Source organism: Aegilops tauschii, chromosome 6 (genome assembly GCF_002575655.3).
Source record: "Aegilops tauschii subsp. strangulata cultivar AL8/78 chromosome 6, Aet v6.0, whole genome shotgun sequence".
Lineage (NCBI taxonomy): Eukaryota > Viridiplantae > Streptophyta > Magnoliopsida > Poales > Poaceae > Aegilops > Aegilops tauschii.
The window spans coordinates 342,552,047-342,562,692 of NC_053040.3; the positions used below are offsets into that span (position 1 = coordinate 342,552,047).

The 10,646-nt window shown below is 48.7% G+C and overlaps 2 protein-coding genes across 5 annotated transcripts; both read left to right on the top strand.

Moving 5' to 3' along the window:
* The first annotated feature begins 651 nt into the window (after positions 1 to 651).
* On the top strand, positions 652 to 4,008 carry LOC120961807 (probable enoyl-CoA hydratase 2, mitochondrial). 2 transcript variants are annotated; one of them, XM_020320238.4, is made up of 8 exons: positions 652 to 936; positions 1,056 to 1,225; positions 1,994 to 2,068; positions 2,279 to 2,369; positions 2,483 to 2,534; positions 3,217 to 3,320; positions 3,401 to 3,477; positions 3,687 to 4,008. In XM_020320238.4, exons 1-8 carry the CDS (start codon positions 777 to 779, stop codon positions 3,864 to 3,866), a joined length of 909 nt encoding a protein of 302 aa, XP_020175827.1. In that variant the 5' UTR covers positions 652 to 776; the 3' UTR covers positions 3,867 to 4,008. The 2 variants fall into 2 exon arrangements, with proteins under 2 accessions (XP_020175827.1, XP_020175830.1); XM_020320241.4 differs by having other exon boundaries at positions 662 to 936; positions 2,279 to 2,327.
* Positions 4,009 to 4,131: 123 nt separating this feature from the next.
* On the top strand, positions 4,132 to 7,401 carry LOC109761424 (probable enoyl-CoA hydratase 2, mitochondrial). 3 transcript variants are annotated; one of them, XM_020320236.4, is made up of 8 exons: positions 4,132 to 4,512; positions 4,587 to 4,756; positions 5,510 to 5,584; positions 5,890 to 5,980; positions 6,086 to 6,137; positions 6,462 to 6,565; positions 6,676 to 6,859; positions 6,948 to 7,401. In XM_020320236.4, the coding sequence occupies exons 1-8, from the start codon at positions 4,176 to 4,178 to the stop codon at positions 6,955 to 6,957; spliced, it is 1,023 nt and encodes a 340-aa protein (XP_020175825.1). In that variant the 5' UTR covers positions 4,132 to 4,175; the 3' UTR covers positions 6,958 to 7,401. The 3 variants fall into 3 exon arrangements, with proteins under 3 accessions (XP_020175825.1, XP_020175823.1, XP_020175826.1); XM_020320234.4 differs by having other exon boundaries at positions 6,676 to 6,752; XM_020320237.4 differs by lacking the exon at positions 6,676 to 6,859.
* The last annotated feature ends 3,245 nt before the right edge of the window (positions 7,402 to 10,646 follow it).

Consider the following 10,646-nt stretch of genomic DNA (forward strand, 5'->3'; position numbering starts at 1 on the left):
ACTATATTTTTTTCTTCGGATTTTCTGAAATATTTTGAAATGCGATACGACATTTGGTGCACCGGTAGCACACCAGATACCTTCCCTTTTCGTCCCAGGCGGCAATGAAGAGTTTTTTTTAGAACCGCCCTCAAGGCATTTTTTTCATTATGGCGGATCATATCCAATTGTACAATATTAATTAGAAAATCAGGGACTACAGAAAAAAGATAGACATAGTGTCTAGGACAAGGTTACTCTTGCACACGTATGAGCTGCTACATTGCGGCAATGAAGAGTTGGCCTTCCTTCCGCACCGTCACAACGGGGTGATAAAAATGAACTTTTTGAAAAACAAGAATATACTAGTGGTTTCGAGATTTCGTAAAACAAGAAATACTTCTAGATAGGGAGAATATCAGGTGCTTCCGAGGATGCTCCTGCTCCCATGCTCCGATGTGACGTCGGCCGTTGGATTTCAGATCCAACGGCTAGCATTTAGTCAGTGTGAGTTTGCAGAACCCCCCCCCCCCCCCACACACACACACACGAACATTTCTGAAATTACGCTTTGGTCCACATCCCCACAATACTGCCCGTTGGATCACAGATCTACGGCTGAGGTCGCATCGGAGCACCTTATCTTAGGTGCTTCCGTATCACATGAATACTCTCCCCTCCTACATAATCACACTGACGAGCCAAAGTGCTGCTCCGTTCTCGTGCTCAAATGGGCTGACAGAACAGACAGCATCGCATTTAACTGCTCCTGTCACTATCCACCTCGCGCATCCAGAATGCGCAGCCCGCGGAGCTTCCTCGCCGCCGTCTCCGGACACCTCGCCGGCCGCCAAGCTCCAGCGGCTCCTGGTCACCACTCCCTCCCCGTGCGCACGCTCCAAACCCTAGCCCAGCGGGAGCCTGTGCGCCTCAAGAAACTCTCGGCCCCCGACACCGGTCCGTGATCGCTGAATCTGGCCCCCTTTACCTCACCGTCTTCTTTAAGACCCTCACCCCCCTCCGACACAGTTAACCTATAATCTCCCCTGCTGGCCCAAAATTCTGGTTGGGAGCAGGGATCCTGGAGCTGACGCTGGAGCGGCCAGAGGTGAAGAACGCCATCAGTTGGGAGTTGATGACAAGGCTGCGGGGCGCGATCCACAAGATTGAGGCCGACGCGACGGCCAAGGTCGTCCTTGTTGCGAGCTCCGGACCGGGAGTCTTCTGCGCAGGCGCCGATCTCAAGGTCTGTTCTTGCTCAGCCTGGTGATGCAGTGGTTATTTTAGACTGACACCACAGGGGATTGTAGGAGTGTTCATGTCTGAGTACGATACATGTGAGAACATCTGAGGTGGATGTGCTGATTCCGGATGATAAAATTCACTAGCGGCTCTTGTGTAAAGTTTTCGGAGAAATGGACCGGTGATGTGCATAGCTGAAAAGGAATATAAATATTAAAAATCTGTGTCACGAAGAAACTGAAGATGCTCTAGTAATAAAATAGGTGGGTTGTCAAAAACAGAGACTCGTGGCTGGGAGAGAATATGAAACGAGCTGGCATCTAGAAGGATATCTAAGTACGAGACAAGAAAGATAATCTTGCTACTTTGCTAGGAAGGACATAAAGGTCGTGGGGTCAATGACTAGTCGACGGTGTGGCATAAAGAGGAGCAGCTATGAATTATCAGATGCATGATTAGAGGCATTTTCAGCATGGCCCTAATCAGTTGGGTAGCAGTTGATGAGATTTCATCGTTGTGCAGGACAGTTGATACTGATTTCTCAACCAATTTATTTGACCTATCATAACTAACACGCTATTACTTGCGAGTGTCGCATAAGTTTTGTTCTTCGGATCAGTTAAAGAATTTGAAACATCAACTTTGTTCTTTACTGTACTATGACGAATGTTGAGATTGTGTTAACACTCGGATTGTGTAATTTGTACTTTGCAGTATAGATTTGTTGCATATATTTCACATGGATAATATCTTAGAGCATTTCTTTACTCAGGAAAGGAGGCACATGAGCTCTTCACACGTTAAAGAATATGCTAATTCCTTACGGTCTACATTCTCGTACTTTGAGGTTTGTACCTGGATCCATACCTTAAGCATGCTCTTTTGCCTCCACATATTACAGCATAAATAATGATTACACATTTAACCAGCGAGATAAATATGGATTGGAGGGAGTACATTATATTCAAATTATGGGCATGACTCATCTCTCTTATCATTTGTCATTGGTTGTTCTATATGTTAAGTTGTTCTTACATCATGCGGCTTGTTTGAACAGGCACTCTCCATTCCAACAATTGCCGTCATTGAAGGAGCTGCTTTGGGTGGTGGGCTAGAACTTGCTCTCTCATGTGATCTGCGTATATGTGGTGCTGCCTTTAATATTCAGTAGTATATGCTAGTAAACATTTTCACCTTATGGAACATAATCTTGCTGCAGTTCTTTGAATGTTTGAATGCATGTCTTCCTACTGATTCGCAGGAGAAAATGCAACCCTTGGACTGCCAGAGACAGGCCTTGCTATTATTCCTGGGTATGTGGCCAAGTGGCCAACAAACACACAATGCTCTGCTTTCGGCAATAAATCGGTTGAAAAGTTACAAAGATGCCCTGAAAGTGATATGCTTTTCTCCTTTGAATCGTTCGTGGTTTGCTGAGGAACGTGACTCTAACCGAATCCTGTTAGGATTCAGAAAGAGGAGTCGTACCTCCTACCTGCTTTGGAATCAGGAATCCGCCTCTGATAAGGGGTCTTGAATTTTTCTTTTTCATTCGGGTCTGTCTAGGACACATCTAGATGTGACATAACCTGATGTCCACTATGTTTGTGGTCTATTTTTTTTTGTCCCAGTTTTTTTTTTGTTCCTTGTTGCTGCGTTATTTGTAAGAGCTTAGATGTGACATCCTTAGAAAACATCTAGACGTGAATTAGACAAACTGTTTTCATACTTACCTGCATATTGGAATAATTTAAATAACAGGACAATCCTACCAAATTTATTTTCTAGTGGAATTAAAAACGGCACCTGTAATTATGATGACAACTGCCCTCGCAAAATAAATAATTATGATGAAAACTGGGTGCATGCATTTAACTGCCGTAAGTAGTATATCTGCTTTCTTTTACCAAAACTAATAGGAACCTTCCTCCAAAACTAGCTTAATAATGTTCTTCAGTCAGTGGATAACCTCCCTTTGATTGCCCTAATATGCAGAGCCGGGGGTACACAGCGTCTTCCAAGGATCACCGGAAGGTCCAGAGCGAAGGAACTGATATTCACAGGCCGCAGATGCGACGCAACTGAAGCCGTCTTGATGGGTAACACTAGCCTCGTCGTGTTTTCCTCCCACCATCATCAGTTCTTCAAAGAGAACTCAAAATGCATCTCTGCGCTGCAGGACTAGCAAACTACTGCGTTCCAGCAGGGGAGGCCTACGGCAAGGCTCTTGAACTCGCCCGTGAGATGACGAAGAAAGTAAGAACCATTTTCAGTTTTGAACATTCATAGAAAATATTATCACCGAGAGCATGCTATCGGTTTCAGTATATGGAGCCCAAAATTCAGTATAAGCATATCATGAGGGTAGAGTTGTGTTCGATCATTTTGTATGCCATGCTAGCATGGGCATGGCTATGTATAAGATCCATCGTTGTAGGTGTTCTGAAGCCGGTTCTTTGTGTCAGGGCCCTCTTGGGGTAAGAATGGCCAAGAAGGCCATCGACCAAGGGATGGAGGTAGCAGACATGCGCTCCGCGTTGGCTGTCGAAGGGGAATGCTACGAGCAGCTGCTGCACACGCAGGATCGCCTCGAGGGCCTGGCTGCATTCGCTGACAAGAGGGAGCCCGTGTACACCGGAGAGTAATTAGTGCCCGAAGTGTACACAGGAGAAAAGTGTTGATGTGCCGTGACATGATCGTCTCCTGGACTCCTGCCACTCCGTGTGGTGAATGATGTTTCGGGGTTGAATATTTTACCGTGGGCCTGGTTGGTTGTTCCGTTCTTCATCTCGGCCGGACCGGGCCGCCGGGCCAATGCGACGGGCCTCTCTTCTTCTCTTGTCCCGCATCTGCGTGCCATCTTATCGGCGGCGTACGCGCATTTCCCGGTGACCGGCCGGCGGCGCCGCGGCGCGCACGGCGTGGTTTCCGGCTGGTCACGTCCCCAGCGCCCTATGTCTCACGCGACAGCGACAGCGACAGCGGACGAGTCGGTGGAATTTGGCCGTCTCCTCACGGGCGTGCTACTGACCTGCCACGAGAGCAATGTCTATCCAAGCGCGACGGTTGTTGACTCTGCCTCTGCTCTTTCCTCCGCCCAGCACCAGTCTCCCACTCTCGCCCGACTCTCCACTATGCGCGGCCTCCGGGGCCTCCTCGCCGTCTCCGGCCGCCGCGCGGCGGCGAGCGGCGCCTCCTCGTCTCCCCACAGCGTCCTCTTCGCCCGTGCCCTCCAGATCCTCTCCCAGCCGGAGCCCGTCCGCCTCCACAAGCTCTCGGCGCCCGACTCCGGTCCGTCGCTGACCACCGCATCTTGCTCCTTGGGGCTTCTGGAGTTCGTGTTCTCAGGCTGTGGTTGGCTTCAGGGATCGTGGAGCTGAGGCTGGAGCGGCCGGAGGCCAGGAACGCCATCGGGAAGGAGATGCTCAAGGGGCTGCGGAGCGCCATGGACAAGGTGGGGGCCGACCCGACGGCCAACGTCGTGTTGGTCGCGAGCTCCGTGCCCAAGGTTTTCTGCGCGGGCGCTGACCTCAAGGTGCCACCTCCACCACTCCTACTTATGTTGCATGTTTGATAAATTTGTGCTCTAGCTAGTTACAAGAATTCATTCCGTCGGCTTATGATTTTGATCCCTGTTGAGGAAATCGAGAGAGCTGAAGATGTAAGTGGTCCAGTACTTAATTTCATTCCAGGTTGATATGATAGGGTAGCTGGCAAGCTTGGTTAGTAACATAGTACAGTAGATGTGTGAGATTGCCACATTGGTACACTGGTGAATAGTGCTATGGAATTATTGTCTAATCCTCCGAGGTCAGTCAAGAGCTAACTGATTCAAGAAATAAGACATGTCCTGGTTGGGTTCAGACAACATATGGATGAGCTAGTTTCTCAAGGAATGTCAGTTGAGCTGATGCCAAGACATTCATCAGGTTTGCACCTTGTGTAAGTAATAAATTGATAAATTATGAGGTTAAGATCAGGCTCTGACTTATAAAGAGAAATGTAAACATGTTTAATCAGGTGGATCACTGGAGCACTGTAAACTCTAATCAGCACAATACCAACTAATAAAATTGTTGTGTTGGTGCTATTTGCCTGTGAAGCAGTTCGTTTGAACTTTGAAATGGATGCTACTTTGTGGCATACATCATAAGTTATGTAACTAAAATTATCAGACTCGTTGCATAGAAAAATGGTGAATGCCTGGGTTCTACCTCCTCTATCTTTTCCTTTGTGTTCTACTGATCACAATCCATTTCCTGATCGCAATATATGGTACATTTGACAGGAAAGGAGGTTAATGGGCCCTTCTGAAGTCCGGGAATTTGTTAATACCTTGAGAGCTACATTCTCATCCTTTGAGGTTTGTAACAGGACGAAACATTTTAATATAGCATGTTACATCCAGTGTATTAGTTAATATTATGCTTTTTGGTGATTAGAGAAAGCACTGTGTATCGCAGTTCAAGTTGTATGCATGCTCGTCTTCCTTATTACTCCCTCCGTAAACTAATATAAGAGTGTTTAGAATACTAAAGTAGTGATCTAAATGCTCTTATATTAGTTTACAGAGGGAGTACTACCTAATTTGTCCGTTGAAGCCTCATCGTACATGTTATTTTATCTAGTATGTTAATAACACTTGCAAAGTTTTTCTTGTGTGAACAGGCACTCCCTATTCCTACAATAGCTGTTGTTGAAGGAGCTGCTTTTGGCGGTGGGCTAGAGTTGGCTCTTTCATGTGATCTTCGTATATGTGGTATTGCTTTTATTCTGCAGTGCTCAAGTTTCATACATCTTATAGAAACCAGTTTTGCCCCATCCTTTCAAACAGTTGAATGCATTTCTTCAACATGTTTTGCAGGGGAGAGTGCAACATTCAGCTTGCCAGAAACCGGCCTTGCTATTATTCCTGGGTATGTGTCCAGGATGGCGCTTTACTTTTGTAAGTAAATTATGTGTGTTGACGTTGTCTTGAATTATCAAGTATTCATCGCCTTACAAATTGACCTAGCAGTTATTCACCAAACATTTTCATTTTATGCAATATTCACTCCGGTGCATTACTCCATACTAGTACAAATTTAAGCGAGGAATTGCATCCTAAAAGATGCAAAGCTGTTATGTGGATTATTGTCCTTGAATAGCATGTCATATCTGAACTGGTTTGAGAATTGCTGGAATATCTTTAGTGAAATGATATGCTTCAGCTGTTAACATCTACCTCTTACAATACATAGAGCTGGAGGGACACAGCGTCTTCCAAGGATTGTTGGAAGGGCCAGAGCAAAGGAATTGATATTCACTGGCCGTAGATTTGATGCGACAGAAGCTGTAAATATGGGTAAGGCCAAACTTGTTATGCTTTCTTTCTATTGTTATGACTTCTTGTTACTTAAGGAGGCCTTTAACACTTTTTAGAAGAATAGGCATGACTTGTATGTTTGCATGCAGGGGTAGTGAACTACTGTGTTCCTGGTGGTGAGGCTTATCAAAAGGCTCTTGAACTTGCCCGGGAGATAAATCAGAAAGTCAGACTTTTTCTGAGCATATTGTGTGCTTCGTTTGATATGATTGTGGCGCAGTTCTTTCTTTGCAAATTTGGGACCATCCGCGTTCCTTGGAAATGCATTTTCCAGTTCTGTCTGCAATAACAAACTTGCTTGAATTTAATTCTACGAGTATAACGGTATTCTAGATGTTCTGATAATAGTTCTTTCGTTCAGGGTCCGTTAGCGATAAGGATGGCCAAGAAGGCCATCAACGAAGGGATGGAGGTAGACCTGTCCTCTGCGTTGGCTGTCGAAGAAGAGTGCTACGAGCAAGTTCTGCACACTCGGGATCGCCTTGAAGGTCTAGCTGCATTTGCAGAGAAAAGAAGACCTTTGTACACAGGAAAGTGAGGCCGTACTGAAGTCAGCCCTGTTAGCCTCTTATGTCTTATCTGCTGATACCCTGAAGAATGTGTCCTTGTTCCAAAAAAAATAAAACCCTGAAGAATGTGTCTGGGATGCTAGATTATTTGCAGATGGATGTGCTACATCTTCTGATTGTCATGATCGCCTAAAACTGAAATGAACCGCACCCATGTAACTGTAAGGTAGGAAAGCTAGCATGTGGAGATGCTGCGGTTTGGTTTCGTCATTGCATTTTTCTTGGATAATCCAGGCTTGGGTAGAAGATGGACTGGACTGGACTGGAGTCGCTGATTGTACCTTTTCTTTTCTACTCTCTCCGTTCCTAAATATAAGTTTTTCTAGAGATTTCAATACGAACTACATACGGATATATAGACCTGCTTTAACTTTTCTTTTCTACTCTCTCCGTTCCTAAATATAAGTTTTTCTAGAGATTTCAATACGAACTATATACGGATATATAGACCTGTTGTAAAGGGTACATTCACTCATTTTACTTCGTACGTAGTCTATATTAGGATCTCTAAAAATATTTATATTTACTAAGAGCATCTTCGCTCGCCCCCCAAGGCCCTTTTTTACCGTTGGCGTCTAAAAATCGGCCCAGTCGTGCTTCCAGAAACCCAAATTTCGCTGGTTAGGGCCGAAATTGGCGCCGACGGATCCAGGCCGAACCCGACGCGTTGGGGGGCGCCCGGAGGCATCGGGGGAAGCATTTTTGGCGTGAAAGTCCGGTGGGCCTGCCGAGTCATTGATCAGCAGCGTCTCGTCTTCCTCATCGCCTCGTTTCCCTCGGGGAATCAATGCCAAGGCTGTCGTTGGTCAGCCTTCCATTGATTCCCCACGGGCGGCGCAGTGATGGCTCGGCGACGCGCCGTCCCCCTCCCGCCACGCGTACACACACGTCTACTGCCCTCCCGGCGGCTATAAAAAGCCACCCCTCCTCGCCGGTGGACACACTCTTCTTCGCCCGCATTCCCTCTCTCGTCGCCGCTGGCCCATCCCGTCTCTCTCTCCCCCTGACACCAGTCACCGCGTCTACATCCTTCGATGGGCGAGCGTTTCCCCGGCGATGGTGCGGCGGCCAACGGCTTCGGCCGCCGCACCCTGTACGAGTGGGAGGCGCACCTCCTCCACAAGGCCAACTACCCGGCGCCGCCTGACATGTGCGCCCCGGGGCGGTGGAGGCTCAGCGCCGGAGGCGTCCCAGTGCCCCCGCAGCCCGACTGAGACCACCCCGACCACTTCCACGACGAGATCGAGTGCGTCTGGGCCTCCCTGCCGGAGGAGGTACGCGGCCGCCCGGAGTACGCCGCCGACAACCACGCCAGCTGGGTGGCATACTTCCAACGCCGCCACGAGGAGCAGCTCGCCTCCACCAACAACGCGCCGGTGAGGGGGCGCCACAACGCCGACGGCCGCCGCCTGTTTTGGGGCGTCCTCGGGCAGACGCTGCACTTCATCCTCGAGTACCTTGAGGGGGCGGCAACCAACCGCCGCTTCAGTACCTGGCGGCCCCGGCGCCTGTCCCCCGCCCGAGCGGCGGTGGCATTTGGCTGCCGCGGCGCATGGCGAGTGGGTCGTCGTCCTCCTCCTCCCACTCCCACTCGTCCGGATCGCCGGCGCTCGCCAGCGTCAAGGCCGAGCCCATGGAGACGTCGCTAGGGCGGCGCACTTGCAGCGCCGCCCTCGTCATCAACGAGGGCGGCCGTGGCTCCTCTTCCGCCCGCCTCGTCAAGCCGAAGACGGAGCCGGGGCTCGTCGCCGTGAAGAGCGAGCACGACGACTTGGCTGCCGCCGCGGACGTGGCCGTCCTCAAGTGGGCGCGCAAGGACTACGTCAAACTGGAGATGGAGCGCCAGCGCCGCGCCCTCGAGGAGATCGCCGCCAGGCGCCGCGGCCGCGACGCGGGCGGCGTCATCGTCCTCGAGGATAGTGACGACGACGCACCACCGCCGCCAACCAAGCCCATCCGCCAAGGCAACACAGGGCAGGGATGCAGCAAGGACGGCGCGGCGTGAAGAAGGAAGCCGACGACGGCGACTACAGCGCCTTCGGCGCATTCTTCGGCCTGTAGGAGGGGCGGTGGACGGCGGTGCAGTAGTTTTTAATTTTGTTTTTAAGTTTTTATGTACAAATATCAATGAAATCGCCTAATATGTGTCGAATTTGGCCGAGTTTATTTTTCAAAAAGACGGCGTCTGGGTTGGGCTTGAGGCGGCGGTTGGGGAACCCACCGTCCCATGCCGAAAATATTGCCGGCGCGCTCCCAGACGGCGATATTTCAAGCGCACGGGGCGAAGGGCTGGAGATGCTCTAACAGAGCATGACTTGCCGGAACAAGCACGCCGGCTCAAACCTAGTACGTGCAGGAGAGAACACAGACAGAGCAACCCTGTCTGCCATGCATGCAAGCCAGCCATGATGAGCTTCGAGGGCCGGCTTCCCCCCGCTTGTCAAATCGTCATGGTGGTGGGGGCAAAGCCCAAGAGAAGCAAAGCCTCCCCACAGGCTCCAGATCCTCACACGCTTTTATCAGGCCAAAGCAAGCAGACATCATTTCGTCCACGACAGAGATGAGAGCTCCCCAAGACTAGAAGAGCCTCCCCACAGGCTCCAGACTCCTGCAATTTTCCCCTATTCGGCGGTTCCAATGCCCTACATGGCCATGGCCAGGGAGCAGCAACAGGAGAAGCCATGTGGTTGTCCTTCATGTCAAGAGCTCGCCTAAAAAAAAGAGCGCGCCTGAAAGAGTGGCTCCGATGCCCTGCCCTGCCCTGCCTTTTGCCTATAAACTGGGGCCGGTAACTATTTCTTATGTTGGGGCATAATTCCAATCTATATCTATATCTGCTAGCTAAAAGGCCCGTGCGTTGTAACGGGAGGAAAAAAATACCACACGCTCTTAATTTAAAAAATATAATCTAAGATTTGTAGCTACGGTCCAAATAAAGATGGTCTTAACTTATAAAAGCGCAGTTTAAAATTCTACAGGTGTTCTATTTCAACACGGCTTGCATGTAGATTTAATCCGTGCAAAGAAACGGGCAAGTAATCATGCATTTATTCATGTCATGTTCGGAATGGGGTGTTGTTACGGGCGAGTAAGGAAAAACGACAAAAACAAACGATGACACGTTAGCACGCTACAAAGACATGTGTGCATCAATGGCAGTTTCAGTTTAAGAATTATCAACTTAGGGTAACTCTTGAACACTTTCTTTCACATGCATATTTTTAAAATGCATGAAGAGTTGTTAAAAAGATACATGATTTTTTAATCATAAAAAAGATATTTTTGTCTGTAAAAGAACATTTTTTATGGAGTTCTGCTGACGCAGGTACCTACGCCCCTATTTCATCACTATTTCTTGGCATACATGTCACTATTTATATCTATGCATGAAAAAATGTTCTTTTTCAGACAAAAATAGTGATGAAACAGGGAACAATACCTATGACATGTATGCCAAGAAATAGTGATGAAATAGGGGCGTAGGTACCTGC

Excerpts from the sequence above, each read along its gene's own strand:
- LOC120961807 (XM_020320238.4), top strand. The coding sequence starts at position 777 with ATGCGCAGCCCGCGGAGCTTCCTCGCCGCCGTCTCCGGACACCTCGCC. Across the intron at positions 2,069-2,278 it reads CTACATTCTCGTACTTTGAG|GCACTCTCCATTCCAACAAT; the intron begins GTTTGTACCTGG and ends TTGTTTGAACAG. Across the intron at positions 2,535-3,216 it reads GGCCTTGCTATTATTCCTGG|AGCCGGGGGTACACAGCGTC; the intron begins GTATGTGGCCAA and ends CCTAATATGCAG.
- LOC109761424 (XM_020320234.4), top strand. The coding sequence starts at position 4,176 with ATGTCTCACGCGACAGCGACAGCGACAGCGGACGAGTCGGTGGAATTT. Across the intron at positions 4,513-4,586 it reads GCTCTCGGCGCCCGACTCCG|GGATCGTGGAGCTGAGGCTG; the intron begins GTCCGTCGCTGA and ends GGTTGGCTTCAG. Across the intron at positions 4,757-5,509 it reads GCGCGGGCGCTGACCTCAAG|GAAAGGAGGTTAATGGGCCC; the intron begins GTGCCACCTCCA and ends TACATTTGACAG.